We start from the raw sequence: 27,532 nt of genomic DNA, 5'->3' as shown, positions 1-27,532 counted from the left end.
GGTATTTTCAAGACTTCCATTACAAGTATTTTCCAAGCGCAGTTCATGATATCCGCATCTAGTAGTTTATGAAGAACTATTACGGCTATTCCCGTAAAGCAATAGAGATATTTCAAATACTAGTACTTTTCCACATAGTGTGAGCTCTCCCCACAATCTAGATGTGGATTTTACCCTTTAATCATAATTTTAAGGTGTAAAGCACGTATAAAAGAAAAACCGGTTTCTTTTTTCCAAAGTAATTGAGATCTTGCTTTAAGTTTTTCTTTTTGCATTATTTTTTTTAGTGCGACTTACAGATTGTTATTTTCCAAGAACTGTTCCCACTTGAGGTTGTCCATGATAATCTCAATGATTTTTCACTGATGACCACACATATAAATTATTTGTAATCCACTTTTTACATTACGCTTAAAATGTGTTTAATCATTTCATTGTTTAAGAGGCGATGATCAAACGATTATTCAACAAGTGTCAAAATCAGTCTAAACCTACATTGTTGTCGATGAAGTGTAGGCCAATTATTAGTTGTACATACATGAAAAGTCCTAACTTTTGTGCTTATGCGATAGAAAACTGAAACCGGCAACCACTGGAAGCGATTCAACACAACTGGAAAAGCATTGAACGACTGGCAACAAAATGTGCAGCAATTGCAAACACTAACACTCGCTCCGAGTATGGTGGAAAACTATACACATACATACATATATGCAATTGTGTATACGCACATATAAAGACAGCTGTGTGCGGAAAATAACTTGAAACTTAGCCAAAATTACGTCAGGCAGGCTATGTAACGAATACACATGAAAATCCACAAGCTACACTTAAGCATATGTTTCCATAGATGTTAGTGAATTGGCGATATTATAATTTTTTATGTATAATATAATAACACAATTATTTATTTATTAAATGGACCTAATCATTCAGTCCTAAAATTCAAATAATTGAAAACTTTAGTTGAGTTAAGTTACTAAACTACTAAATAATAACATTGATTTTATAGTTAGGCTACTATCTCTTTTCTATATTTTTAAAATATTAATATTTTTTTTTGATTTTTAAATAGATTTTGTGTTTCAATCTACCGGGTATAAAAGTCGCAAGCATTAATAAATATGTAACATACTTTTAGGCATCAATAAAATGTTTATTTATATATAACGAAATTCTTTGTCGGAAGTTGTGAATTTTGAAATTTCATTGGATAAGCTCGAAAATATCCATTATCTAAAATTCGAATATAAACAATTTGAATGAAAAGTAGTATATATTCTGGGAAACAAATTTCTCAGCAGAAAATGTAGGGCTTTTTTTTAGGAGTTTACATGTATTTCAAACTGATTTGCATATAAATACCGTTCCTTTAGCTTTGCATGACAAACAACAAAAATACCAGATAAATTATATGGAAATTAGTTTTCGTGTGCTTACTACAAACACACGAACAAGTTTCAACTTATTACCATATGTATTCTTTTCTAGCTGTTGATTCTTTATTGAAACAGTTTGTTAAAAATGGGCATAATTGGACTTTGCACCAACCAAAATAAGAGAGTCTTTTGCATTTTTAAAAGAGAGAGCATTTGCAGGCACCTGCTGCAACTATGTATATGACCTGATATATTGTTTACACCTAGGTAGAGGTCAAACAACATTGTATCAGTAGTTTAATGATAAAGTAAGAGAATGCGGGTGTCGGGGATGTTTAGCGTAGCGGGAGATGAGAGAGTATGCGCAGTAAACATTGATACTGCTCTCTTCATGTTTACGTTTTGGTTGCTCTATACAAGTTTGTACAGTGCGCCCTCCATAAATGCAACAAGAAAATAATGATAGGGATTGCATTTTTTTGGATAAGGAAACACACCAAGCTAAAAATTAAAAATAACAAAAGAATACAGTTTTACATTGGTATTAGAAAAGTCTGTTTCAGTGATTTTAAATTTATTTAAGCATTGTGTAGTAGAAATTGTCAAACAAATGGTATCTCGCAGTCATGCTTAGTTAAATGTCGCGACTCCGTATGGCACTCATTTGCTCTCTGAGATAGCGATGGTGAATATGTGTGGGCGCATATTTGTAATTGTGCTGCTCTCCGTTGGTCATGTGTATATGTATACTGTATCAGCTGTGTATGTTTTGGACACGCTCTCGTTGGTATCACTGTAGGACGCTTCGTCACAGCCGATGCCTTCGTCGCTGCTGCTGCCTTCATTTTGAGCGCCGTCGCGTCGACTGAAAATGCGATAAAGAAAAATCGAGACCAGCGAGCCAAACGAGAAAAGTGAATGTTGTGTCGCGAATTGTATTCACAAACCTTCCTAACTTTGTATAGGTTGGGCGTCCCAAGCAAGCAGTCGTTCCGTTCCGCAACTGACCAACTGAAAACACAAAAACACAAAAACAGCGCGCAAGTTCGACGAAGGAAACCAAGAAGAGAAATACAAAATTGAAAAAATATATAACTGTACAGTGTGACTAGTGCAAGTTGTAAGTTGAGCAAAGTAAAATGTAAATGTAAATGTAAATGTAAATGCAAGCGATTTACGGATGTACATATGCATTTCAATGTAAATGTACGTGTGTAAATTTGTTTGTAAAAAGTTCAAGGAAAACTTAACCAGTTCGAAGTAAATGAAAATAATTCTGCGCAGAAAAATCAAAAGTGAAATGCTGTAACATTAAGATGTCATCTCGTGCTCTACAGCCGTATTGGCATTACTATTATCCTTGAACTTTATGTATACACTTATACATACACACGAACTTCTCATATAAGCAAACAAGTAAACGTATCCTTTTCTTGACATATACCCAAAAAGCATCACAATGGCATTCCGCGCCGCTGGACTTTTTCTCAAAAAGGAGCTTACAGCTCCCATCCAACAGCAACTGCGTTTAATGCGCACTTCGGCCACCAACAAGGCGCAATTTTTAAATAATTCACCGAATACTGCACTGGACAAGAGTATACTTCAACGTTATCGTAACCTGGACACTCCTTCTAACCGTGTGCAAGCTACTTACCTCTGGATCGATGGAACAGGCGAGAACATTCGTCTAAAGGATCGTGTACTGGACAAAGTGCCCAGCTCCGTGGAGGATCTTCCTGATTGGCAGTATGATGGTAGCTCAACTTATCAAGCTCATGGTGAGAATTCCGACACAACTCTGAAGCCTCGAGCTGTTTACCGGGATCCCTTTAAGCCGGGTAAAAACGATATTATTGTCATGTGTGACACGTATAGTGCTGATGGAAAACCCACGCCTTCAAACAAACGCGCCGCATTCCAGGAAGCTGTAAACAAGATTGGCGACCAGGAACCATGGTTCGGCATCGAGCAAGAGTACACACTACTTGACGTCGATGGCAGACCATTTGGTTGGCCCGATAACGGTTTTCCGGCACCACAAGGTCCTTACTACTGTGGTGTAGGAGCTGACCGCGTTTATGCGCGCGATCTTGTAGAGGCCCATGCTATTGCTTGCCTTTACGCAGGAATTGATTTCGCCGGTACCAACGCTGAGGTTATGCCAGCACAATGGGAATACCAAGTTGGCCCCAGCAACGGCATGAAGGCCAGTGATGATCTCTGGGTGTCTCGTTATATTCTGCAGCGCATAGCTGAAGAGTATGGCGTAGTTGTGACCTTCGACCCCAAACCAATGGAGGGCCAGTGGAATGGTGCTGGTGCCCACACAAATTTTTCCACAAAAGCCATGCGTGCTGACGGCGGCATGAAAGCCATCGAGCAGGCAATCGAGAAACTGAGCAAACAACATGAACGTCATATCAAGGCATACGATCCTAAGGAGGGTAAGGATAATGAGCGTCGCCTGGTTGGTCGCCTAGAGACATCTAGCATTGATAAATTCTCATGGGGCGTTGCCAACCGAGCTGTAAGTGTTCGCGTTCCACGTGGTGTAGCGACAGCTGGCAAAGGATACTTTGAGGATCGACGTCCCAGTTCGAACTGCGATCCTTATGCGGTGTGTGGTGCGTTGGTACGTACGTGCCTATTGGAATAAGGGAATAGTAGGAGGGTTTAGAAGATTAAGGGCCCTTTTTATACGCTACTAGTGGGAGTTCAATTTTTGATGTATATATATGTATAATCATTATACAATACTGAACGTGCGGCCGGCAGTTGGTCTGTTGTATGCATAGTTTGGCCATTTATCCGATTTGACTAAAATTACGAATTGTTTGGTTTGTGTGTAAGAAGACAAATAAATTGAGAAATGAGAAATATGTTTAGAATCTAAGTAATGCAAAACTAAGAGTATGAAGTGAATAGTGAAGATTAAAAATGAGATGAAATATATTCTGCCAAAATATGAATAAAATACATATTATTGATTTATTATTATTTTGTAATTTATATAAATTGTATAAATTAATTATGTTTACTCTGCATGACCAAATTAATTATTGTATGTTTTAAATATATTTTATTTCATACATTATTTATATAGTCAAAAATGCATTTCGATTGACTTTGTTGATTATTTTCCATTAAGTAAATAAACTAAAAACGTCAAGTGATGTTAATGAAAAATGAACAAATGAAATGACCTTATTAAACATACATATTCATATATCGTGTAAAATTCGTGTGTTTACATGAGCGCCATACATTTATGTATCATATACTGCACAAAAAATGAATTATATACATATACTGAGCACATGATCTATCCGTTGTTATTGTTAAACAGAATGAATCTAAAATCAAGTAATGTAGATCGTTAATGTTGGTTAAATTTCGACAAAAATCATAATACATATTCATACATACATATACATATTACAAAGAAAATATCAACTATCATATTCAAATTAAAAATAAGTTTCTTTGGAAAATTCCACGATAAAATTGAAAACCAAAATATTCCACGGTGTGTTTTTTTTGACTCTATATGTTTCATTGATGACATGTCTTTGTTTTGTTATTTGGGGTCTGTGCTTTAAAAATAATATACATATATATGTACAACACATATGTACATATGTATGTAATTGACTAGTTGTCATTGCTCTAAATGAGAGAATGAAAAATGTGGGTTTTAATCAGTGGCAAGATAATATTAGCCAAGATTACTATATATAAGTTTTTGTATATTTGCCCGTATAATGAATGTATACATATAATAATATATATATACGCATTGTACAGGAATAACATATGCCTACGGCACTAATGCACTTTATTTTCTTGGACTTACGTTTATGAGAGGGATTTATATTTCACAATCAAATATTGATTAAAGCTACATACATACATATAGTATGTGTAACGTTTCAAGTACATTTGAGAAGTGACCTTAATCGGTACAAAAAGTCTGTTCACTCTTTCTAGATAACCGTGCAAACATTTAGGTTCGCAACTAAATGGTTGAGCGCTGCACTTCACCTTGAGCTGACGACATTTGTGACACTTGCACTGACGATTGCTGCATTAACACAGCTTGTTTTGTTACTGCACTTCCACAGATATGGGTTGGCTTGTATTCCCTCTATATATTAGTTTTGCTGTGCCAATATTGGCACATGTTTTGCAATATTTGATTCGCTCGTTTGTTTTTATCGCTACCCGGTGTAATATATAGTATATGTGTGAATATGAATAACGGCTACACAATGTAACTGTAATTTATTGCACTTAAGCATATAGAAGGTAAGCATATAAAAGTAATCAGGTCAGTAGCCTGCAATTGAAAAACACGTGTTGCAAAATCATGACATTAGCTACATAGATTAGTTTTTGAAGTGACTTAGAAGTGAATTCTGCCATGACAGTGTTGCCTTTGGAATTTTCATATTTATTGCACATAATATTTACAACAATAATACATAACACTCATATATATTGTTGGAATGCCTGAACCGATAAGGTATTATGCGTTACTCAAGCAACAAAACCTGTCTGTTTTTAAAGCTACATAAACAACCATAAGTCTACGCCTAATTATTAACGCAATACGCTTGATTTCCGCACCAATCACTATTTAAATGAATGAAGTTTATTTATATGCGAATAACTAGTTTTTTATGTTGACATCTTACAATGCAGGTCTATCGAGATCAACTTCAGCTGAAGCTAGTCCAATTAAGTTTTTCTTTAGAAGATTTGCATAAAAACTAAACGAGCGTATGCTTATGTATATACATACATAAATGCATAGATTAATGCCGCTTCGGAATCCCAAAAAAAAACATTAAACATTTTATATTAAACTGCAGTTGAGCTTAAAGACCAATAATGATTTCGACAAGAAACATATAATGTAAAACATAAATGTTCTTTCGATATTTTCAAGACCTATTTAATGACAACTGGATCGTTGACCAAAAATAATAATAAAAAGAGTAAAGCAATTGAGATATCAAATAATATGTATGTTATAATCGATCATGCCTTTTTATGCCGTATCGCGAAGAAAGTAGACTTCGAATCAACGAAATATTTAAATGCAATTGCTACACTTTTTAAATGTGAAATAATTATTACCTCGCTGGTGTATAAAGTCCAGAGGAATTTGATAAGCGTCCAGCGAAATGTTTTTGCTGTGCAAAGTGATTCTGATTTGTGCGATACGACGCCGGGTGTGTGTTATTTTCTTAACTCGGTCAATAGATGACATCGGGAAGCTATCAGGCAACGTTATCGTGCTGCCATAAATCATTTTTTAAATTCGTCTACCCCTGAGAATGGGAAAAATGTATGGTTTCAAAAATTAGATTGATTTAATCCGAAAACTACAACAAAAATCCAATTTTCATATATAAACAAGTGTATGAAATGGCACACGCACGAATTGCGTGATATTTTTGCTTGACCGTAAACGTTTTTATCAAAATATAGATATATTGACACACAGCACACATTTATCTATTCATACAACGTACTCGTATGTACATACATCTTACTTACTTGCTGACTAAATATCAAGACTATGTGCTAATAGACATTAATATAATAATTATAACTGAAAGAAATCACAATCATTATCAAATTTAGTTACTGGGTCAGACGCCATTCAGTAAAAAGAAAACAACAGCATTTAGTGCTAATTACTGATATTAGCTAAGTTTACTATTCCGAATAATTGACTACGTCACACATAATAAAAAAATAAATATAAAAATGCGAACCTGATTATGGTGAAGTCGCCCTCTTTGCTGGTGGTTGTACTTTATTGTACCAATTGGTTTTATCAAACGCCTGTTCACCTGCCAATTACGATTATGGCACTTTTATATAAAACATACTTGCTTGAGTGCTTCACGAATTATAGCTTATGTTAACGTTGAAGTGGTCGTTAAAATTTAATCTAAAACATCAACATTAGCAAGCTATAAATATCTAAGGATAGGAACACATATGGTATATACATATAATTACTAACCATTTCGCTTGGGTAAAATTTCATTTTGCTGGCTAAAAAATTGGTCACGTAGCAACTTTATTGAACATGTTTTAAAATATTTTCAAATGATCGCAGACTAAACACCTTATAATTATTTTAAAAGCGTATGTTTGTGAACCAAAAATCCAATTGCAAAAAATTATATATTATTTAAAAACTCTTTATTTTCGAATACATATTTCTTTATCAAATGCGCGTGTCTTTTCAGTGGGGCTTTGCTTCAGTCACATGAAAAACAATCAAACATTACAACGAAAAGTTGTTTGAATTGCTATTCAATATTCTGTTTCTCTTATCAGTTATTTTTTTGCTGTTAATAATCTAGTAGATATGCTGGATATTTCAAATGTCCAATATATATGAATCGGTTGTGGAATAATTGGTGAACAATATTCGTTAGCTTTATACACATGTATGCACATACATACATATGTAGATATATTGCGGTTTAGTGAATACGTGAAGTTATTAGTACACATTTGTGGTATAAAAACGATGAAAGAGAATGGACTATATACGTTCACTCTCACTTAATAGGTATTTTGCACTCTTCTTCGACTTTGACTGAGAGTATAGCGTTCTTGTCGTATTCGCAGCACACGCGATTCGATTCTTTACGTCATCGGCTTCGCACGCGTCTGCCAAGTGATCTTCTTTTCCTTTGGTTGATTAGCACATTGAACCACACAGCACAATAAACAAAAAACGGCATTTGGACGCATCTATGCTGGTAGTTTATCATCTGGGAGTGTCTGTTAGCGTCTATTATATTTTAATTGACGTTTTTTTTAGATTAATAATTGTTTTATTTAACAATTCATTTACTCTAATTAATGATGATCTAATGGATCATAGTTGTGGATGCCTGAGTATCTTTTGTCTTGATAGAAGACAGTAGATTTTAAAATTGTGTTTTACATTGCTTTCAATTGTTACCCCATTGTTGTTATTTTGTTTTTTATACATTAAAAGGGAAACTGTGAGCGCAGTGCTCGACTGATAATGAATTCCCGATAAGCGCAGTTTGGGATGAGTGTGTGTGAAGTTGAATACGACAATATCAATATGTATGTATGTATATATAAACACTTTTATATGTATGATATATACCATTTAAGTTGACTGAACTACCCAATCTGTATGTACAGTAATTTTCTTCTTTGTATTTTTAAAGAGATAAAATGAAAGAGTGCCTATATGTAGTAGATACTACATGCAAATGAATCCACAATGCATCTTTGTATTGTTTATATGTGCAATAAGTACAGAGTGCACACAATTCACCAAGTTCAATTAAGTTGAGTTCATTCACTTCTGAGCTCAACTTGAGTATGAGCAAGTACGACTCTCAATAATAACGAAATCAATCAAACAATAATCAATGGCGCATCTCATTAGGCAGGCAATCATTAAATAGGAATACATAAAAATGCTAAACTATATACTTAATCAGTGTATGAGCATATTAAATTTTAGATATAAGGATTCATAGAACTTATTGCGATTATACTGATTCTTTAATAAAACTGCGATGCAGCACACTTTTCCTTTTAAATATGTTTTTTGTGACAGCCCAAAAATATGCTATTCTTTTTTCTGGATTGCTGTTATACGGTTGTGATAATGAAATAGCACTGACCAAAGAATAATATAAAACTTTAAATCTGACATTTTATTTTCAGCATATTGAAAAAAATACATTGCATTACATTACAATACATAATAGACAGATAGTGCTTTAAAGGGATTAAATGTGATGTTAAAGAATAGTTGAGATTTAATCATTTTTAACGCAATTCTTTTTTATAATCCTGCCAGTCAAATAGTAAGTCGACAAAGAATGTAATATATCATGGGGCATTTCTGCATATAAAGCACCCTTAACGAAAAAAGTACCTTTGACTTGGTACATTAAACCCAACAGAGGGTTTCTTGGATTAATGCGCATATTGCTCATAACATAAACTCCTTTCTTAAGCGGACAGCTAAATGTGTAGTTACTCTGCTTCAACATATTTTCCTGGACAGGCTTGAACAGAGGCACAGAATTGAATATGCTTTGTAGTGTACATAATTTGGTAGTCACATTGTAGATGACTCGTTTCTTTTCTTTTGGAACCTGTTGCTCAATTAATAGACTGGAGATTGGGGATGAAACCTCCTCGTTGATCGTCGTAATTGATCCTATGCCATTTTGATTGGAGAATGTCATATTGACGACAAATCGTGGGCGATCGTCTGTCCAGTTGGTATATTTCAAATCCACATAATGACAGTTCTATATGATTTATATAAATGGTTGAGAACAACATGAATTAAAATGGAAACTTGCCTCTTTACAGTTACTTTCCATAAGAGTATATAAGAATATAAATACAATTGAAAATGATTGATAATCGCTTGTAAAATACATAGTGTTTCTATCGAGAACCTACTCAAAACTATGTTAATGCAATATCATTTTCATGCAAATAACTAACAAACCCCAAAAATGTTGAGAAACAAATATCACGCCTCATTAAGACACTAATATTATTCCGATTGAAAACAAAACAATTACATAATTTCGAAGTCTACCTTTTTTTTGCTTTGTTAAAATAAAACATCATAAACATTGTCGACTCATTAGCTTAATATATTTAAAGTCAACATCGTAATTTAGCTACAAATCAAAAAGCATTTGATGTCATTGCATTTTTAAATAGACAATGATTGACCGATTCTACGAAATCAAATATAACACAGAAATCAGACGTCTATTTTCGTTAAAATCAAATCGTCATAAATCGTATTGTAAATATTCACTTCATATTAATAAATAGTTTGTATTTTTTAAATACATATTTTAAGCAATTTAAAGTTAAGAAATCTATAAGAACATATGTGTAATGTAGTATTTAGAGAATATTAAATTTTTGTGCTAATCGCAAAATTTCGGCAAGTTTCCAATGCACATGCTTCGAGTTCGTATTCTTCAGTATCTGAGATAGATCTAGGTCTTGTTGACTTGTGGAAGTAGTATCATCGGCCAGAATGAATCGGGTCATGAATATAGCGTGTGGTACTTGAATGTAGGCTATACGGCTTAGCTCAGTAAGGAATCTGTATTGGGGTAAAATATTATTTATAGGTACATTGTTAAAAAGAGTTTATATTACGCTTCGAAACTATATGCTGATGTATTTGCACCTACTGCTATTAGAGTACAAATAAAACTGTCGTGGTAGACATGTAACAATTGCTGGTATTTATCTTCCAATACATTGGTTGAAATGCTTGTTAGCAAAAATGATATCAAGTCATGAATTATAGAATCATATTGTGCCGTTTGGAAGTCGATTATTTTTAATTTCGCAGGTTCGCCAAACGAATCTGGATAGATTACAATGACGAATAAAATAAGTCTTCACAGTTTATCAATTCAATAACATACCATGTCTGAACATGAGGTTCATTGCCCAGAAATCGGAATGAATAATGCTATTAAAGGGATTATTTTCATTAGTTGGTGCTGCTAAGAAACTGAAGAACTCGCTTGATAACTGCTCGATACGCTCCACCATTAGTTCATCATTGTTAGTTGCTTCTCTTATATCTTGTAATGTTTCAGCAATCATCGTTGCCTTTGATTCTGGTGCCGCTGCATGCCAATCGAACTTTCCAAATGATGGTCTTACTTCCTTCTCAAATATCTCTGGTTTTTTTAATCGCAATGAGATTGACAACGCGTGAAATTGCGCCATATATTTCAGCGCTAATTCTGCGTGAGGTAGGTCAAAAGGATTCATTCTTTGACTTGGAATATAATTGCTATCTCGCAGGTCTTCTAAAATCAAAATGGCGTCCTTGTCTACTGCCTTGGCGTTAGGTACTAATGAGATTCGCGAGCCTAAAAAGTCGGCGAATCCGTCAAAGTGTTTATCTTTAGGAATACCTGCTTCATATTGTAAAACGGTCAGAGCTGGGGCCAATATTTTGTAAATAGCATTCTCAACAAGGCATGTGCGCTCTGGTTGAATGAATCGCCAATACTTTTCGTCGGTTGGAGGGACTTTGGCCACGAAACGCTTGAAATATAATTCCCCGCCAGGTCGCTGCAGGTGAGCTCTTATAGATATCAGAACACTTCCGTAATTATCACCTGGTTGCGTCAAGTTGGTCACATCGTAGCGAAAGAGGCTGTCGCCACGCAGTGATGGTTCAATCACCTGACTTAGCTCTTGTATTTCTGGAAGAATTTCCATGTTGTGTTGTCTTAATGTGGCGTGTCGTGTTAATAAATGTTATAGTTTAATGAACACTTAAACCATCATCCCATGTTTGTCGCTGAGCTTTAAGTTTTATATTCTTTATCGTTATCGCACTGATAAGCTTTGTGGTCGTTGTGGTAATTTATAAAACTGATTACGTTGAAACTTATTTCTTTTTTCCGCTGGACTTTTACTTTGAGGGCTTGTCAAATAAATACTAAACAAAAATGCACGAGTACGTTTAGAAAATGGTGAAATACATTATATTTCGGGCTAATCACTTTACATTTTAGTAAAATATTCCAAACTTTTTGGACAAACGCAAAATGTCCCTAATCTTATCCATGATCTTTCCAACTCCTCTATTTTTGGTTAAGACAGTCAAATCCACATCTTTATAGTCGTCGGGTAACGTATCGTTTTCAGCCAAAACAACTTTGGTCATAAACAGAGCATGTGGGATTTCAATATGAGCCACACGTTTAACTTCACCGAGAAATCTGTAAGAAAACAATTAATAAATGTTATTTACGTTTGCACAATTGATATGTTTCTACAACTATAACGCTTAAATATCCATACAAATGCATACCCTTCATAACTATATTCACTTGTATCTACATGAACACTGCGCAGTGATTTTATGAACGCATCGTAGTATATCTTTAGAAAATTGTAATAATTTTCCTCCAGTACTGGTGTGTCTGTCAAGATAAATGTGTCATTATCAAGTAAATGCATTTAACATTACAAAATTACTCTCACCTACGCTCGACAGAAGCAAAAAGATGATATCGTGCACAACTGATTCATACTGGGCAATTTGAAAGTCGACAATTTTTAGCTTAGCAGGAACTTCATTTTCATCTGAAATTAAACAAAATTAAATCATTTTATTCAACGCACAATAGTTAATTGATTACTCACCATATTTAACCATAATGTTATTTATCCAAGCGTCCATATGAGCTAAAATTAATGAGTGGCATCCTTAATATTTAGTCAATTATGGGCAAAATTAAACTTACCTATAGATGTCCAGAGTCCATCTTGTACATCTTCTGAAGATTGAAATTTTTCGTTCAAATCCTGCAGCTCCTGAACGCGCTGAATGTCACGATCGTTATCCTTTAAGATCTCTTTAATGTCTGCTAAAGCTTCTTCGTTTAATACATTCTTTAGGTCTGCTTCCATATTGTCGTTCATGTTAAATTTTTTGAAATACGGCCGCACAAATTGATCATATACTTTTGGTTTCTTTAGACGCAATGCTAGTGGCAAAGCATGATATTGTGCCAGATAATGCAAAATAAGGACAGTGTGCTCTAGATCATACGGCTTATGCCTATTACCAGGTCTGTAACCGCTTTTAGTGACATTTTCTTGTACTAAAACTGCATCTCGATCGACCTTGGGGGTATCCGGATTAAGTGAGATGCGGGAGCCATAGTAACGCGGAAAGCCATCGAATGCATCAGTAGGCAGTACACCAGCCTCTAGTTGAAGCTTCTTAAGCTCTGGAGACAAATACTTGTAAACTGCATTTTCAGTGATACATGTACGTTCTGGCTGGAAGATCTGCCAATACAAATCATTGGTAAGAGGCGGCAATTTCGCTATCAGTGGGAAATCCTGAATTTCACCATTAGTTTGCTTTATTTTTGAATTGATGGTCAGCATGATACTGCCATAATTATCGCCAGGTTTTGTTAGATAGCCACTTTCATAAGACTCAAGTGTAGCACCTTGTAAATAAGGTTCAACAATTTTATGTAAATCGATGATTTTCGGGACCTCAGCCATTTCTGCGAGCTGTGCTATGTTATTCCGCTTATTCACGACGACTGATTGAAATTGTAATAGTGGACTGCAATTTCTTTTCTAGCCTAGGCTCAGCACTCAGCACATTTGAGTAGTGTTTGTAAAGCATATATACAAGGTATGTATGTTTGTGCATATCTACATATGTCTGCTGATAATAAAAAATGATTATACACTTGCTGCCGTGTGTTCGCATTATAACATGACTGGCTCTCGCAAAAACGAAAAATTTGCTCAACTCAACTGATAAACAGAATTGTAGAACTACTATTTTCATTTCTGGTTCTGTTCGTTCATTCAGCAATCGTACCCCGAATAAACACAAGGTACTTTTGATTTGAATCGTCTCGTGTTGATTACTAGCACTGTGTAGTACTGATATCATTTGAAATAACTCGAACAATTGCGGCAGAGACATCAACAACAACAATCAATGTTATCGTCTAACGAATAATACCGTTTACTTTGTACCCTGCATTTGCGAATCAAAAGTTCCCATTAATATATGTAATTTGTCTAATTTGAGATGATTGTTCGTATAGCCAATGAATAAATATATTAACAAACTATGCTGTTAATTTTTAAATATACTTATTTGTTTCGATAAATTTGATTTGAATTTTTTTTTTAAATGTGGTCACATTGACATAATTGTACGAGTTGGCAGCCATGCACAGAGCTGCATTTGAATTTATCGATTAAAAAAAAGGCATTTATATTTTATACGCTGAACAAGCTAAGTTCACAGTTTAGTTATTTAAATCAAATTATTAAGCAATGGATAACTTTTTGACGGCTATGCAATATTCTGCTGAGCAGCAGCAAATGTGCAACGCTTTAAGAAATGCCTATGCAACATTGTCGAATGCGCATGCCGTGGATTTTATGAATGGCGCTTACCTTGGTTACGGGCCGCAAGCTGGGCCGCAATTCCAAGCATTTAATGGTGCTGCTGATGAGGAATATGACGATGATGAAGATGATGAGGATGAAGAGCAGATGCGCACCCTGTTCTGCAATAATTTGGACGAGCGCGTTACAGAAGAGATTCTGTATGAAGTATTTCTACAAGCTGGCCCCATTGAAAGCGCACGTATTCCTTTGGATAATACTGGAAGACAACGGAATTTTGGTTTTGTTACATATCAGCACAGAAGTGCAGTGCCGTATGCAGTAGAGCTATACCAAGGATTGGAGCTGTTCCAAAAGAAGGTCACAATTAGGCAGCAGTGTCTGGATAAATCAAAATCATCTACACCCAACCGGAGTAACCAACGAAATCCGTTCGCCCACGACATGGGTCCTCCTGCAATGCCACTAAATGACCATGTCGGTCCGAGGCATTCTCGTCACAGCATGCATGATAACAAAAACAAATTTAATAATAATGATATAAGACGACAATCCGATAGTGCAATTATAGAGAGCAATCGACGTAGAATGCATCAACAACATCCGCATAACAGCAGTGGAGGTAGTCGAAGATCTGATCAACGCTATAGTCATGGCAAGAAAAGATTGATTTAAGGTTTAGAATAGTTATCAAAAGATGTATAGAATTAAAATAACATTTATTTCACTAGTTTTGACTAATCAATATTTTTTATTCAACTTTTTACACACAGTTAAGCATAGTTAGAGAAATTATTGCAATTGAAGTCATTGCCACATATAAATTAGTATATTTTTATTGCGTACAGTGTACAGCTTTATGTTAAGAATAAATAGATTTATTTTAATTGTCTATGTACATATGTATGTATATCATATCACTGTATCCGCATGCTTACATATTATATCAAAGAGATCATCGAGTAATGCTTCTGAGTGTCTTCTCCACATTGCGATAAGTTCGAGGGGGAATAACTTCCAATATAATACGCTGATAGCTTGCGTGCTCTGACAAGGCGCGGAACAGAGACTTGGCATAGCTGCGTGTTTCCAGACTGCCCTCAAGCAATAGATTTGCTCCCACCATGAAAAACTTGTCACGGCTTTCACGGGCCATCGCATAGATGCGATCGCTTCCTAAGCGTTCGACTAGTCTGAATAACAGCTTTGCAGTTGTGGTCCTGACAAGCGCATTTTGGTGTTGAGCGCCTTTTGTCGTTAATATAGTGAGTACTTTAGGCGGTTGCAAGTGATCGACCATCGACTCCAAGGCACGTGTGGCATCTGCACGCAAGAAGCGATTAGTATCTGCAGTGCGATGGAGCAACGCGCAGACTAAATCATCACACTCAACCTCAAGCGACTTGCACTTTAAAGTAAACAGCTCAGTGGCTGCTTGACATGATGCCCGAGCTACTTGGGAACGTAAGTTTCGAACAGATCGCGTTAGCTGAATGCATGTCATGTGCATGTGACTATCCAAAAAATCTGAGTGATAGCGGATTAAGCGTACAATGGATTTCAGTCCAGTCATGTTAATCTCCCAATTGCTGGAATCCAATTGATCGAATGTCTTTATCAGGGCGTCGCGTGGCTTTTCAAAACGTGTCATATTCGGCGGGAACAATTCCGTCTGCGACATTTTGATGGCCTGCTTCACCGGAGAAATTCGCCGTTGACCTCGGAGAAAATATGATGTTTTTGACTTTTGTTTTAATGGAGTGTGCTGTACTTTCGCAGGCAAATGTATGTTTTCCAGTTGGGACCCTGTGTGCGAGCTGTTATCTGTCGTGCAGAGGCTGGTATCCAGTGAGTCTTGCTTCGATACGGGACGTGCGCCATACAGAGAATCCAGAGAGATACTTCGTGAATGAATGGTCCTTTCGTCATGTGCATTAGCGGACTTTCTGCTGCTTGAAGCTCGTGAGGGTGTTCCGTGATTATCGATTAATTTTTTCTGCATCTTGACGACGGGAGATTCCACAGCCGGCGATTCAAGCTCGTGCTGCAGTTCCTCAACCACTACGAAGCTATTGGTACTTTCAATCTCCTCTTCAATAGCAAGCGATTTGATGGACTGTGCTCGAGACATCTGTGGCGTGGCATCTTCTAACTGTGTCTTGATGCTTTCTGTTTTGCTGTGCAGACTATTGACGCTTTCGTTGCGCTTTAATACTGGCTCCTGAGACAGTGAATCCGTTTCGTCCTCTACATCGTTCACAACTAGATCCCCAAATTGTTGCTCTAAGTTTATCGACTCTAAATCATTCCGAGTAGCAGATTGTTCGATTGGTTGCCTGCTATCTTCGCTGTGGCAACTGTACGATTTAGCTGAAGCTGTTGATTTTTGAGAGTAGCTTGTCGATTTGATTGACAGTGGAGAGCCATCTACATTATGATTGGTAACGTTAACTGACTCAGTTTCTAGCATCAAGGATGACGTTGATGGGGCTGTTGAAATTTTATTTTCTGGCTCAACCATAATCCTGTAAAAATTACTCATTTTATTAATATTCAATAACATATTAGTTAATAATATATGATTGCATTAAATTCGTAAATAAACGGTAATAAACTTACAAATCCTTTTGAGAGGGCAACGCATTGACTGAACTTTTATCAATTACCTCGGGCGTTTGCAACACTTGCCACGTCACATTATCAGCGACATTTGTATCACTTTTACCAATCGATTTTCTGCGTTGCGGCTTGGTGTGACCAACACCACATGGACATAGACACCGATCATAGGGTATCAGAGTTTGACGCGCTGCCGTGGCCTTTGCCACTAAATAATCTTTAGCTATGTACCAGAAAGTTTGCAATTGTCGCAAAAGATTTGCGGGTTGACCGCTACAGGAAAATATATTTTGCATTGTAGAATGCTGATTTCGTTTTAGTGAAAACTTAAATAAGAAAACATTTTAGTAATAAATTCTTGTTAACTATTAAGGCCACTCGCTGGCTGTCGGCTGGTTGAGCACTTTAAGCAACAACGTCGCTTTACAAACTGTTTGTAACGCTCTCGTTGACCACTTCTTCAGTCTCTTTCACCAAGAGGGCAGAAATGCCGAGTCCAGTTCCCTACTATACACAACAGTCTTTATTTCCATTTCAGGAAAATACAACAACAAAAGTTGCAAATGTAAAAGAGGACATTGCGTTTTCCACTCACTCCTTGCGACAAAAGGAGCACCCCCAATAACGCTAACCGACCACAACGATGACGAAGAGTTAGCCATTGGTCTGGCTAACAAAGCACTGGTGGTATTTCAGTTTGACTTTCTCTCTATTGAACGAGTACCTTCTTAGCCAAGTTCGGGTTTCTTCGTGTGATTGTGACGGAGAAAAAAACCACCGTCGGCTATGTCGACATTTTAACCTCCTGTAAGCGCATGGTAAGTGAAAAAACTTAACTTCAAGAATTCCATATCCTTCAAACATTTATTATTGTCGATAGTATAAAGCAACAAGTATTGAAACTATTTAGAGCAAGTTAATGACCGAATAACATATATTGCTTGCGTGAGGAAGAAATCCCATAATTGCATGTAATTTTTAAAACAAAAGAAAAAATTGATTTCCCCAGAAGAAACAGTTTACAAGCTGGGAATGAATGACTTTGTAACTAGAATAATACCGACTATGATATAGGTAGCTAAAGTTCTATGTGTGTATACATATGTATTTGTAGTGGTCACTTGAAGGTTCGTCACTGGCTCTGCTAACCATTCTGGGTCTATATCCTAAATGGTCGTGGTAAATGTTTCAGGGCGCATTTAAATTATTTAGGTTAAATAACGAAATGGTTTTGGTTCTTTGTGGCACCTTTAAGTCGCCAACAGTCAACGTTATGTATCGAATGCGTAAGTTGCCGAATTTTTGGGTCAAAAGCGCGACAAACTCATTTGCTGACGCTGGCAGTCAATTTATTATTATTACTTGCCATTCTTAGTGCGATGAGGACGGAAGTAAAAGTATTTCCACTTCTGACCTGACTAGTTTATAATCGCGAATTTCTAAAATTAATATTAGACACATAACATATTTCTTTGTTGACTTACATGGATTTACTCGTGGGTACATCTTGAATGGCTACCTCTAATCCAATGTTGGAATTCTTTTTAATTGTTTCATTCACCTTTGCGTTTTCTGTATATATTTTGAGTTTGAAATATAAATAGTATTTAATGAATTTGTTACTAAAATGTACTTACCCTGAGATTCATTGTTTGTGGTAATCCAGTTTTTTTGGTTGTTAGCTTGTTGATGCAATGTCGGTGGCTTTCTAGTCGGCTGCTGTTTTTCTATTTTGTGGGATGCACAGTGTACTTTCGGATAATTGGAATCCTCAAAACTATAAGGATATGTAGTTCGCTGTCCATTACGCATGAAATTATTGATGAAATCCGTGTGTTGCCGCATAACGGGAAACCTGAGAGCAAATGCGTTTAGTGTTTAATAAGTGTATGCTTTGATATTCTTACCGTGAATTCTGTCTGACCAATCGTCGGTTCAAGCCCGCGTTACAGGGAGTCAATTGTATAAAACTTCCACTTCCGCTCCCGCTTCCACTACTGCAAGTTGTTGTTGTACTGTCAGAGCTTCTACCGTCAATAGAAGATTCAGAGTATGCCTGGGTGACTAGACGGCGCTCCATGAAGTTGCCTTGAATGACTACGTTTTTAAAGAATATATTGTAGTATACAAAAGATAAAATGAAAAGTACGGTAGTACTTACCACTAGTACCGTAGTTTTTCTTTTGAGAAAAATCCTGTATTTTGATAAACGATAGTGCGTAAATTGTTTTCTAAATCGATTATTGTTGGTACTTACATTTGGTCTAGACATGTCTAGGGCTTCAGGTGGCGAATGAAAGGAATGCCGGTGCAAATTTTCATAAGTCTTAAAACTAAAAGATAATATAAGTTAAAATATATTACATATCTTGTCATACATATCATATGTGTCGACTAACCTTGCTCCAGTCTTATTATCCACATCCGTTCTTTCTTGGAGAACTCGTTTTTTATTTGACATGTGACGCCTTTTCATAGAATTGGGCGAGGCTGATCCGTCCCCTTGGGTAATCCAATCGATATCAGCTCCTGTATTTGAGATGCCCATCTGCTCCATTTTATGAAAAATATATAAAACTGCTCCGTCCGACGTTATAACGGGCAATTGTGGACGTGACAAACGTGTTTTAACAGCCGTCAACAGGACAGTTCCCGATTCTACACCAGCTGCAATGTCTGCTACGATTTCCAAGACTTGCTCCGCCGATGATATATCAGCAAGCACGGCTAACACTTCTAGGGCAGCCTGTCGCACTCGACGCTTTCGATTAAGGGCGGCGTACGTAACTTGCTCGGACAGGCTACTGATGTCAAAGCAAGTACCGGGAAAAGTCATCAATGCGAATATGGACATTTGCAACGCATGGTCACGAAACTGCGCAAATGAATATAAAATAGGTTAACAACATCAAAAAATATATATGAGAACAGTATACTCACCTTGGAGCTCTTGGCATGCAAATACTCTGGTGCTGTCAGTTTGGCAACAATTGTGCCAGCTGGAAGATGTTGCATAAGTGCCTTGCAAACACGATTAGCTCCGACGTTGCCTTGGCGACAGAGACCTGAAAGAATTTGGTGTGTACGCTCCTCTAAATTGTCCAACGGAAGCCGTGAGATAAGATTCACTAAAACCTCGCGCTTCAGCTCAGATACCTTTAAATTGCGCTCGGAAGACAACAAGGTGCGCAACAGACTATCCAAACAGGGCAGCACTTGTACCAAGTTGGCTGATGAGCTCAATGCTATCTCTAGTTGTGATATTCCCTGCAAACGATTGCGCCAGTCCTGAGAGTTGGGTGAAAATGGATAATGCTTTATTGTCAAGAAGCATTTCAATAATTGCCTCCATTGTTACTTGGCACTTTTTGTTGAATTGTGAAATGTTTCAAAGTAATGCAAAAGTATTCAACGAGAACATTACTTTAAATGTAATCATTTTTGACCCATGCGCCATCCTCCATGCTCCGTAAGTGGGTTTCTTTGGCGCCTTTTTGTATTCTATACGCGCTATAATTTTTGTTAATGTTTTATTATTTTTGTGTTTGACCCAGTTGTTGGCACGCTCTGGCTCTGGCTCTGGCTCTGGCTCTCTTCATCCCAACCCATTCCAAGTTACGCTGCGTTTCCATCAACAGCAACCAACAGTACCCAATGTATTTCTTATTATTTTATCGCCGTGTACTCGTACTCGTATGCATGCTGTTAGTGAGTTATTGTTGTTGTTTTTTTTTACCAGCTACAAATATCGCGTGCATTTAAATGATTGGCCGGCTAGACCAACCACTGGCACCGTACTCATTGGCACTCTGCAGCAGCTACCAATAACACATTACAAATAGCATGCAGCTCTATCAAAAATTCTTAAGAGTTTTGCTACACAGAGAAAAAATTATGACCTGAGTTTCATTCCCAATAACTTCGGATTAAAATTAAAAAGATCCAATGTTTTGAATGCTCAAGAAATAAATTTTGAATTAATGTTTTAATTCTTATTATGAGAATATAGATAGCACAATTTTTGTCAACTATTCGAGTCGTTCGATTGTGACATGTGTACACGTTTATACAGTATCAAAATAAAAAGGATTGGTTAAGACTTTAAATCGTATTCTGCTGTCACAGTTCAACTTCAATTTTACAAGCATATCACATGTTCCAATTCAAATGAAGTTGCTTTCAAATTTGCAGCGCCCACGATTTACCTAAAAGTTTGACGAGCATAGTTACTCGAAGTACTCACAAAATCGTTTCATAAAATATATAACTTTTGAATAGTTCATGTCAAAAATTAATAGGTCATTGGTTGGAGTTCTCTACTACAAACAAAAAGGGTACAGCTTTCCTCAGTGGCAGTGGCTAGCATTGTTCTGCCTGCCATTAATATGTGTATGACTGAACCCTGCACTTATCGCTAAGTTTTCATTAGTAAGCACCCGGCTTGCCGGTAAAATAATAGCAGCAGCTATGTGTACATATTGATGTTGGAGGAAGAGGGGGCAATGCGTGTCGTGTACGTAATAAATTTGGGTGGCCATTATGAAGGCAAATTATGAACGCATATGAAAATGTATATATCCTAGTAACCCAGTTAGCCAGTTGGCATATAGAATGGTCATTGGCAGTGGGGTAGCGTGCGTTACAATTTCACTTTTTAATTTTTATGTGCAAGCAACAATAAAACTAATGACAGCATGCCCAGTGTAGAAGATTAGAGAATAGTTGTCTCGAGAATATGAGACGCATAATTATAAATACTTTTTATATTCGATTATATTGAATAAATTAAAATCAAAATAATAATTTCAACTTGCCAGAGCAATAAGTCCAGAAATAAATTCAATAAAATCAGATTATACACTCACCCCTGAGCGAAGGTCCATTATTGTTTTATAGCTCACAATGTCTAGGTCTTCCCACGTATTTGGTGTAGAAGGCAGTTCTACTGACATTACAGATGCTGTTGTAGGCGAAGGTGTAACTGTGTCTGTAGTTGCCACACAGTCGATGCGACGCATTGAACGCGGCGAGGGATCTAAATCACGTTGTAGGTTATGCAGCACTTCGATCTCTTTGTGGGGCACTTTCGGACTGACGTTGCTGCTGCCAGCCGGACTTATGCTACGGCAGCGAAAGGCAGGAGACTGTGTCATTTCTGGCTTTGGTGATGTGAAATTGCTGGAATTCGAAATTGGGGGCTCGCTCATGGCACTGTAACTTCGCTTTGGGGAATGTGCACTATGTGCCCTAGGCAAGGGCTTTGTGTTATCAATGGGAATTTCCAATGTTAATTCTGTCATGGCATTTTCATTTGGTGAGTTCGAATTCTCTTCTGAGTTCAGCTCTTCTGCTGGTGATGGTGATGGCGTTGATAACAATGAATGTCCTTTAATCGCTGATACTGAAATAGCGCTGAGTTTGCTTTGGTCTGTTGTTGTGCTCTCATTATTATGTGCCGAAGATGCTGCATCGCTGTCAGGTGTGCGCATTTTTACAACCTCGCCACCAAAAGTGACGCGCTTCAAGCCACGAATGGGCGTGCCAAGTTCATTGTTTTCATTGTGAGATGGCTCTGCTATTTCTTCCATTTCCGAGTCGCTAATAATTTGCAGAATACCCGCATTTAAATCTCTTTGAGACGTAGCACTTGCTAATGGTCGACACACAAGCTCAGTTGAACCCATAATGGGACTATCTGTCTCCTCGGTTTCAGTCTCTGCTTCGAGGATGCGCATAGTAAGGGTATCATCGTTGATTTTAATTTCCGTTTCCATAATCACCTTGCCGCCTTTCTCGGTCATCAGTAAAGATTCTGGCTCAGATGCTTGAGAAAATCCACTGCCACGCCAAGTATATTCTCGAGGAATAGCTCGCCAGGCTCCAGCATTACCGTTTGTAGAAGTAGTAGGCTTATTTGAAATTAGATATACTTTGCAGAGATGCCTGTACAGGGCCAAGGCGTCCTGACCATTCACGTCATGCAAATAACTCTCGAACTCTTGCAAACCAAGCAGCTCGCTAATTTTTGCCAGAACTTTTATTGAAAATTCTTGTTGGGCTTGCTTACGCTGCAATCGCTGCAGTATACGCTCAATAGTATGCTTCACAATGAAGTGTCGTTGCGGCGTGTGTAAAATTGATTGAAGCAATGCGGGCAGTGACAGCAAAACTCCACAGCTCAAACGCTCATAGATAGATTGGTGATTCAAACCGATGTCTAAAATCTGCAGCATGACCACCTCGGGTATGGCTGTCTCTGCGAGATATACTCTCAAACAATCTAAAGCTCCTTTGCGCACTGTGGGCGCTTGATGTCCCAGATTTTTGATCAGATCCACTAAGAAATGAATACTGTACTTGTCGGCCTTCGATTTCATCACCACCAGAACGTCGACGAGAACGCGTAGAGCATGCTGCCGCACTTGCCACTCTGGATCCTGTAGACGTTCATGGAATTCGCCAAACATTGTAGCCGGGCAAATTGCTTCCGGCAAGCGCCGCGTACGTAGAACATGTTCCCATAGGGGGGTTAGTTGCACTGATCCTACTGTAGGTTCTGTGCGTCGTTGATGCATTTTACTATTATCACTGCCGCTGACGGGGGCTACTTCGCTGTTATTTGATTGATTGTTATTATTGTTGTTGTTATCCTTGGTATCGTCAATGCCAACACTCGTGCCACTCAAATCATAAATGACACTTTCATTGTTTTCGGTGTATCCATTCTGTGAAATGGGTTTTCGGTCAAAAATTCGCTGAAAGAACATGGCGGAACCGCAGGTACACTACTGCAATTATCTAACCAACTTTCAGAGCTTCACAATATGCATCGTCTTTTCACTTGAATAATTGAGTTTGCTTACTAAAATTCAAACTAAAGTATCTCATAATTAGTTCTCGTATTTCAAGAAATATACTTAGAAATTTAAGGCATCGATTATTTCAACTTTGTTCACTTGTGTCTGGTGTTTCCCAGTAGTCAGCAACGACTGCAACTTTTAGTTAATTTTGCTCTGTTTTTGTAGTGGCAAATGTACCCCTTATTTAAGGAAAAATTAGAAGCACTTTCTGCGCAGGTCACAAGCGCAGGTTGTCTCTTCGAAAATAAAGTCTGGCAAATGAAAAGTGTCAAATTGACTAATCAGCAGTTTGAACATCTAATTGGGAATAATTCGAGATTAAAGATATGTACGCTTGTATTTATTTGTTAATTGTAATTTACAGAATATTACATCTAGATTCCTAATAAATTTTGTATTCATGCGAAAGTTGTAGAGACTAATGCAGTTTAGTATAAATGCTGGTGAAAATTACAATGTACTTAAATGGCAATAAATAGAATAGCTCAATCTAATGTAATATAGCACATATATCGTACATGCTCGTACAACAGAAGTACACATGCACAAGTACTTGCATTCATATTTAAGAACTAAGAATAGTGTCTTTTTGTAGTTGTGCATTAGCTTACTATTTCTATTGGCATATTCAAAAATCAGTCAGTGCATTCCCTTTGATGTTTATGGAAGTAGGAATGCACTTAGGATGTGTGTAACCTTGATACAAGGCGTTTAATGATTGTTTTTAACTATAATTACAGTTGATAAATATTAATGCAATGGTTATATTGGGTCTTAATTAAAACATCCTTGCGGTTATGTTGTACATTACAAAATCAAATGGCAATACTTAACATTTAGGAAGGCATAGTTTTCATAAAATATACATACAATTCGATACATAAGAGAGTCATTTACACATACTCCTCTGGTGCTTTTTGTACATTAGGTATACGTAATGTTGACACGGGCTGAGTTGTCTGTTGTGGTTGTTGTTGTGAGCTTGTGTCAGGCAGTTCAGCAATGTCTTTAAATACGCCCATTAGATTCTCATAATTGGGTCCCCAATTAAGCAAGTACTCCCAGCCCAAAGTTGTGGCAGATGGCGAAGCGGCGCCGCTAGCTTTTCTGTAGATGCCACTCAAGTGATTCGCCAGGTCGTCGTCACTTGCAACAAGTGTACTAAGTGAACCACGAAAAGACGATTCGAATCCCTCATACGCATGTGGTGGTATCGGCGGAGTCTTAACCGCATTTGGATTTCTCGCTGGATCCCCGCTCAGCGCTCGAGCCACAGGACTCCGGCTGTCAAGCATACTCTTGCTGGTGGAGTACTTGCCATCGCCGCTTAAGCTATTGTTGTCGTACTCAATTTCCGAGCAAGTAAAACTATCATTGCCACTCTCATCTGTCGATGTTGAGCTATGCGCATCAACATCTCCGCCAAGCGATAGATGAAGTGCTCCGCCTGAAACACGCGGCGTTGGCGCTTCGCTGCTCGATGATAGATCTAGTGTTGAAACTAGGCTACAAGTTCTGGGTCTACTATTAAGTCTTTCGATATCCTCAGCAGTTAGACCCATTGAGCTTTGTGGTGGCGCTTGGGGAGGAGCCACAGATTTCTGGCGACTTGCACTCGAACTCTGACCAGACATTTGGGACATCACTGGACTGTTGAGGCTGCGTTCGCTATTGCTGTGAAGCGCATCCTTGCCCACACCGCCTGAACTCGACGTGGTCGCCAAAAGAGCGCTCTGAAGAGGTTTGCCGGAAATGTCGTGAAGGGTTAGAATCCTTGGTTGTTGCGAGCTTAACTCAGAACTGGGCGAGAGGCGTGCTAGTGGTGTTGTCTGATGCGTTCTAGATGTTGATGTCGAGGGTGGTGGTTGATTGTTCTGATTGGGCACGCGAGGTACAAAGGGGGCGTTGACAGCGTGACGTGGAGAATGACGATGCTGCTGCTGGGCTGCTGTGCTCTGATGTTTGTGGTGGGTATATGCAGCAACTGGTGGAGTGGTTGCTTTGTATTTGCGCATGCCACCTGCCTCACGATATCCTTTATAATGATATACAATATCAATGTCAGAGGGAGCAATTGAACTTGCGTTCTCCAAGTCGTAGTGCTCAGGGTACTCGGAGCCCATGTCAACGGAGCTGCCGTGATCGAGGGGATGTAGTGGATTCAGTGGTGGAATTGCAAGATGATGTTCATCTCGAATTGGCGGACTTTTCCCAACAACTTCCCTCTCAATGATGTCCGGCCTTTGAGGCCTTTGCTGAGGCTGCGGAAGATCTGCTGTGGGTGGCAGGTCACCGCGTTCCTTGAACTTCTTTGTAATTAGCTCGGGCCCAGCCAAATGATGTCCAGGTGGACGTATGTGATCTGTAGCGGGAGTGGGAGTTTCGTTAGTGTGTATTGTGCGTACTAGGACATGGTCCGCCACTTGACTTTGTGGCACAGCTGCTGGTGGAGGATGTTTGATTTTAAATCCGGGAACTCCGCAGCTGAGACTACCGATTTTCTCTTGCTTCCCGCGAAAACGATAGATGATATACGAGCCAAATATGGCCACAACCAGTATAACAAAGAATACAATAACCAGTGTGATGCCAATACTCAATGGATCGGCAACTTGGGCAGCGTCAACTCCAAGATCCGCTCCACTGCAGCCCAGCTCTACTTTGCCGTGGTGCTTCACTTGTTGAAAAATGCTTCCCGATCCGTTCAAAGGCTGCAGTTCGTTGTTTATTGTGAAATTGGCAATGCAACCCGCAAATGGTTCAGTATCTAACTGACCATTAGTTGTACCTCCAACACTGAGTGTAGTCAGATAGGGATCGAGGAAATCATGCACTCCAGCAAGGTCCAATTCATCGCCAACTCGCTGGCCATCTAAGAGTAGATGCAGTATACGGCTATGACTGTGTAGACTAACGTTGTGCCACTTGCCATCGTGAAGCGCCTTTGGTGTGGACACTGTCATATTAATGGACAAATGATGTTTGGAATAGTACACAAGCTGTCCACTCAGCAAAGAGATTGTGGTGTACATGTGATTAGTTGCGGCATACAGAATTAAACCCTGTGACTTGTAAGTGCGGAAGAGCAAGCTTATCAGCTTAGGTGGCTCAAATAACAACGTCGATGTATTGACATTATTATTGTCAATTGAGTGACGTTTTGAGCGAGTGGTCCATGCATTCTTGTCATGGTAAAGACTATCAAGAAGTTGCATGCGACGATATTGCTCTGAGATTTTAAATTCAAGGAAACTGCCATCGCTAAGAGTTACAGGCTCAAGCGAGTCGCCACAGTCCGGCGATTGCAAGTGACTTCCGCACTGGCACAGCGAAGTTGTCCATCGATCAATGCACTGCCCAGCAAACTTGCCACATCTTTCTGCTGCCAGAGATGGCTGACAGGATTGTTTATGGCAGCCTGGGGTGATGCCATGTTGTTGCAACGGTGCACTCAGATTCAAGGCTCGTCCATTAATTGAAACACTGTGAATACAGCCAACAAAATCGTCGCTGTGTATTTGACCAGGTCGCTCAAGAACAGGGTCGGCGGATGCGAGGCCTCCAATAAGCACTGGTTCCTTGTTAAAATTTAGAGTTCTGAAAGTAGAATGCATTCCTTTTTAATTTAGGCGAGTGTATTGGGAAAAAAATTTCAATTCTTGTAATTTGCTTTTGATAAATTTTTCTCTG

The 27,532-nt window shown here is 38.0% G+C and overlaps 7 protein-coding genes across 9 annotated transcripts in view; 2 read left to right on the top strand and 5 right to left on the bottom strand.

The window, feature by feature from the left end:
* Nucleotides 1-2,298: 2,298 nt before the first annotated feature.
* Nucleotides 2,299-4,899, top strand: LOC117564787 (glutamine synthetase 1, mitochondrial). Its single transcript, XM_034243697.2, has 2 exons — nt 2,299-2,499; nt 2,832-4,899. Exon 2 carries the CDS (start codon nt 2,839-2,841, stop codon nt 4,036-4,038), a length of 1,200 nt encoding a protein of 399 aa, XP_034099588.1. The 5' UTR covers nt 2,299-2,499; nt 2,832-2,838; the 3' UTR covers nt 4,039-4,899.
* A 4,311-nt stretch (nt 4,900-9,210) lies between these two features.
* LOC117565022 (uncharacterized) lies at nt 9,211-9,907 on the bottom strand. The gene has a single exon (XM_052003369.1). It carries the CDS (start codon nt 9,650-9,652, stop codon nt 9,218-9,220), a length of 435 nt encoding a protein of 144 aa, XP_051859329.1. The 5' UTR covers nt 9,653-9,907; the 3' UTR covers nt 9,211-9,217.
* A 329-nt stretch (nt 9,908-10,236) lies between these two features.
* On the bottom strand, nt 10,237-11,874 carry LOC117565508 (uncharacterized). Of its 2 annotated transcripts, XM_034244641.2 has the most exons (3): nt 10,874-11,874; nt 10,599-10,812; nt 10,237-10,542 (listed from the first exon to the last, which is right to left on the bottom strand). In XM_034244641.2, exons 1-3 carry the CDS (start codon nt 11,682-11,684, stop codon nt 10,338-10,340), a joined length of 1,230 nt encoding a protein of 409 aa, XP_034100532.2. In that variant the 5' UTR covers nt 11,685-11,874; the 3' UTR covers nt 10,237-10,337. The 2 variants fall into 2 exon arrangements, with proteins under 2 accessions (XP_034100532.2, XP_051859327.1); XM_052003367.1 differs by lacking the exon at nt 10,599-10,812 and having other exon boundaries at nt 10,428-10,542.
* Nucleotides 11,875-11,930: 56 nt separating this feature from the next.
* On the bottom strand, nt 11,931-13,559 carry LOC117565505 (uncharacterized). The gene is made up of 5 exons (XM_034244636.2): nt 12,719-13,559; nt 12,618-12,659; nt 12,456-12,557; nt 12,283-12,394; nt 11,931-12,190 (listed from the first exon to the last, which is right to left on the bottom strand). The coding sequence occupies exons 1-5, from the start codon at nt 13,491-13,493 to the stop codon at nt 11,980-11,982; spliced, it is 1,242 nt and encodes a 413-aa protein (XP_034100527.1). The 5' UTR covers nt 13,494-13,559; the 3' UTR covers nt 11,931-11,979.
* Nucleotides 13,560-14,217: 658 nt separating this feature from the next.
* LOC117565506 (RNA-binding protein 7) lies at nt 14,218-15,104 on the top strand. Its single transcript, XM_034244637.1, has one exon. The coding sequence runs from the start codon at nt 14,289-14,291 to the stop codon at nt 15,036-15,038; it is 750 nt and encodes a 249-aa protein (XP_034100528.1). The 5' UTR covers nt 14,218-14,288; the 3' UTR covers nt 15,039-15,104.
* A 98-nt stretch (nt 15,105-15,202) lies between these two features.
* LOC117565499 (uncharacterized) lies at nt 15,203-24,803 on the bottom strand. 2 transcript variants are annotated; one of them, XM_034244617.2, is made up of 10 exons: nt 24,713-24,803; nt 21,848-23,707; nt 19,923-20,270; nt 19,382-19,857; nt 19,240-19,315; nt 19,144-19,177; nt 18,890-19,079; nt 18,620-18,837; nt 18,467-18,554; nt 15,203-16,888 (listed from the first exon to the last, which is right to left on the bottom strand). In XM_034244617.2, exons 1-10 carry the CDS (start codon nt 24,722-24,724, stop codon nt 15,319-15,321), a joined length of 4,872 nt encoding a protein of 1,623 aa, XP_034100508.2. In that variant the 5' UTR covers nt 24,725-24,803; the 3' UTR covers nt 15,203-15,318. The 2 variants fall into 2 exon arrangements, with proteins under 2 accessions (XP_034100508.2, XP_051859318.1); XM_052003358.1 differs by having other exon boundaries at nt 19,144-19,162.
* The window catches only part of LOC117565496 (cadherin-related tumor suppressor), a 23,478-nt gene continuing 20,106 nt past the window's right edge, over nt 24,161-27,532 (bottom strand). Inside the window, exon 9 of the mRNA XM_052003349.1 lies at nt 24,161-27,439. Coding sequence (XP_051859309.1) covers nt 24,736-27,439 — 2,704 coding nt within the window. The 3' untranslated portion in view covers nt 24,161-24,735. The remainder of the gene's footprint in view (nt 27,440-27,532) is intronic.

The sequence above is a fragment of the Drosophila albomicans genome, chromosome 2L (assembly GCF_009650485.2).
Source record: "Drosophila albomicans strain 15112-1751.03 chromosome 2L, ASM965048v2, whole genome shotgun sequence".
In the NCBI taxonomy this organism is placed as follows: domain Eukaryota; kingdom Metazoa; phylum Arthropoda; class Insecta; order Diptera; family Drosophilidae; genus Drosophila; species Drosophila albomicans.
Note: the sequence above shows the minus strand (reverse complement) of the source record. Positions and strands in the feature narration are given on the sequence as shown.

Excerpts from the sequence above, each read along its gene's own strand:
- LOC117565505 (XM_034244636.2), bottom strand. The coding sequence starts at position 13,493 with ATGGCTGAGGTCCCGAAAATCATCGATTTACATAAAATTGTTGAACCT. Across the intron at positions 12,395-12,455 it reads TTTGCTTCTGTCGAGCGTAG|ACACACCAGTACTGGAGGAA; the intron begins GTGAGAGTAATT and ends TTATCTTGACAG. Across the intron at positions 12,191-12,282 it reads AGTGAATATAGTTATGAAGG|ATTTCTCGGTGAAGTTAAAC; the intron begins GTATGCATTTGT and ends GTTTTCTTACAG.
- LOC117565499 (XM_034244617.2), bottom strand. Across the intron at positions 19,178-19,239 it reads TAGACATGTCTAGACCAAAT|GATTTTTCTCAAAAGAAAAA; the intron begins GTAAGTACCAAC and ends ATCAAAATACAG. Across the intron at positions 18,838-18,889 it reads TTGGTCAGACAGAATTCACG|GTTTCCCGTTATGCGGCAAC; the intron begins GTAAGAATATCA and ends ATTTGCTCTCAG.
- LOC117565022 (XM_052003369.1), bottom strand. The coding sequence starts at position 9,652 with ATGACATTCTCCAATCAAAATGGCATAGGATCAATTACGACGATCAAC.
- LOC117564787 (XM_034243697.2), top strand. The coding sequence starts at position 2,839 with ATGGCATTCCGCGCCGCTGGACTTTTTCTCAAAAAGGAGCTTACAGCT.
- LOC117565506 (XM_034244637.1), top strand. The coding sequence starts at position 14,289 with ATGGATAACTTTTTGACGGCTATGCAATATTCTGCTGAGCAGCAGCAA.
- LOC117565508 (XM_034244641.2), bottom strand. The coding sequence starts at position 11,684 with ATGGAAATTCTTCCAGAAATACAAGAGCTAAGTCAGGTGATTGAACCA. Across the intron at positions 10,813-10,873 it reads GAACCTCATGTTCAGACATG|ATTCGTTTGGCGAACCTGCG; the intron begins GTATGTTATTGA and ends TAATCTATCCAG. Across the intron at positions 10,543-10,598 it reads TCAGCATATAGTTTCGAAGC|ATTCCTTACTGAGCTAAGCC; the intron begins GTAATATAAACT and ends ACCCCAATACAG.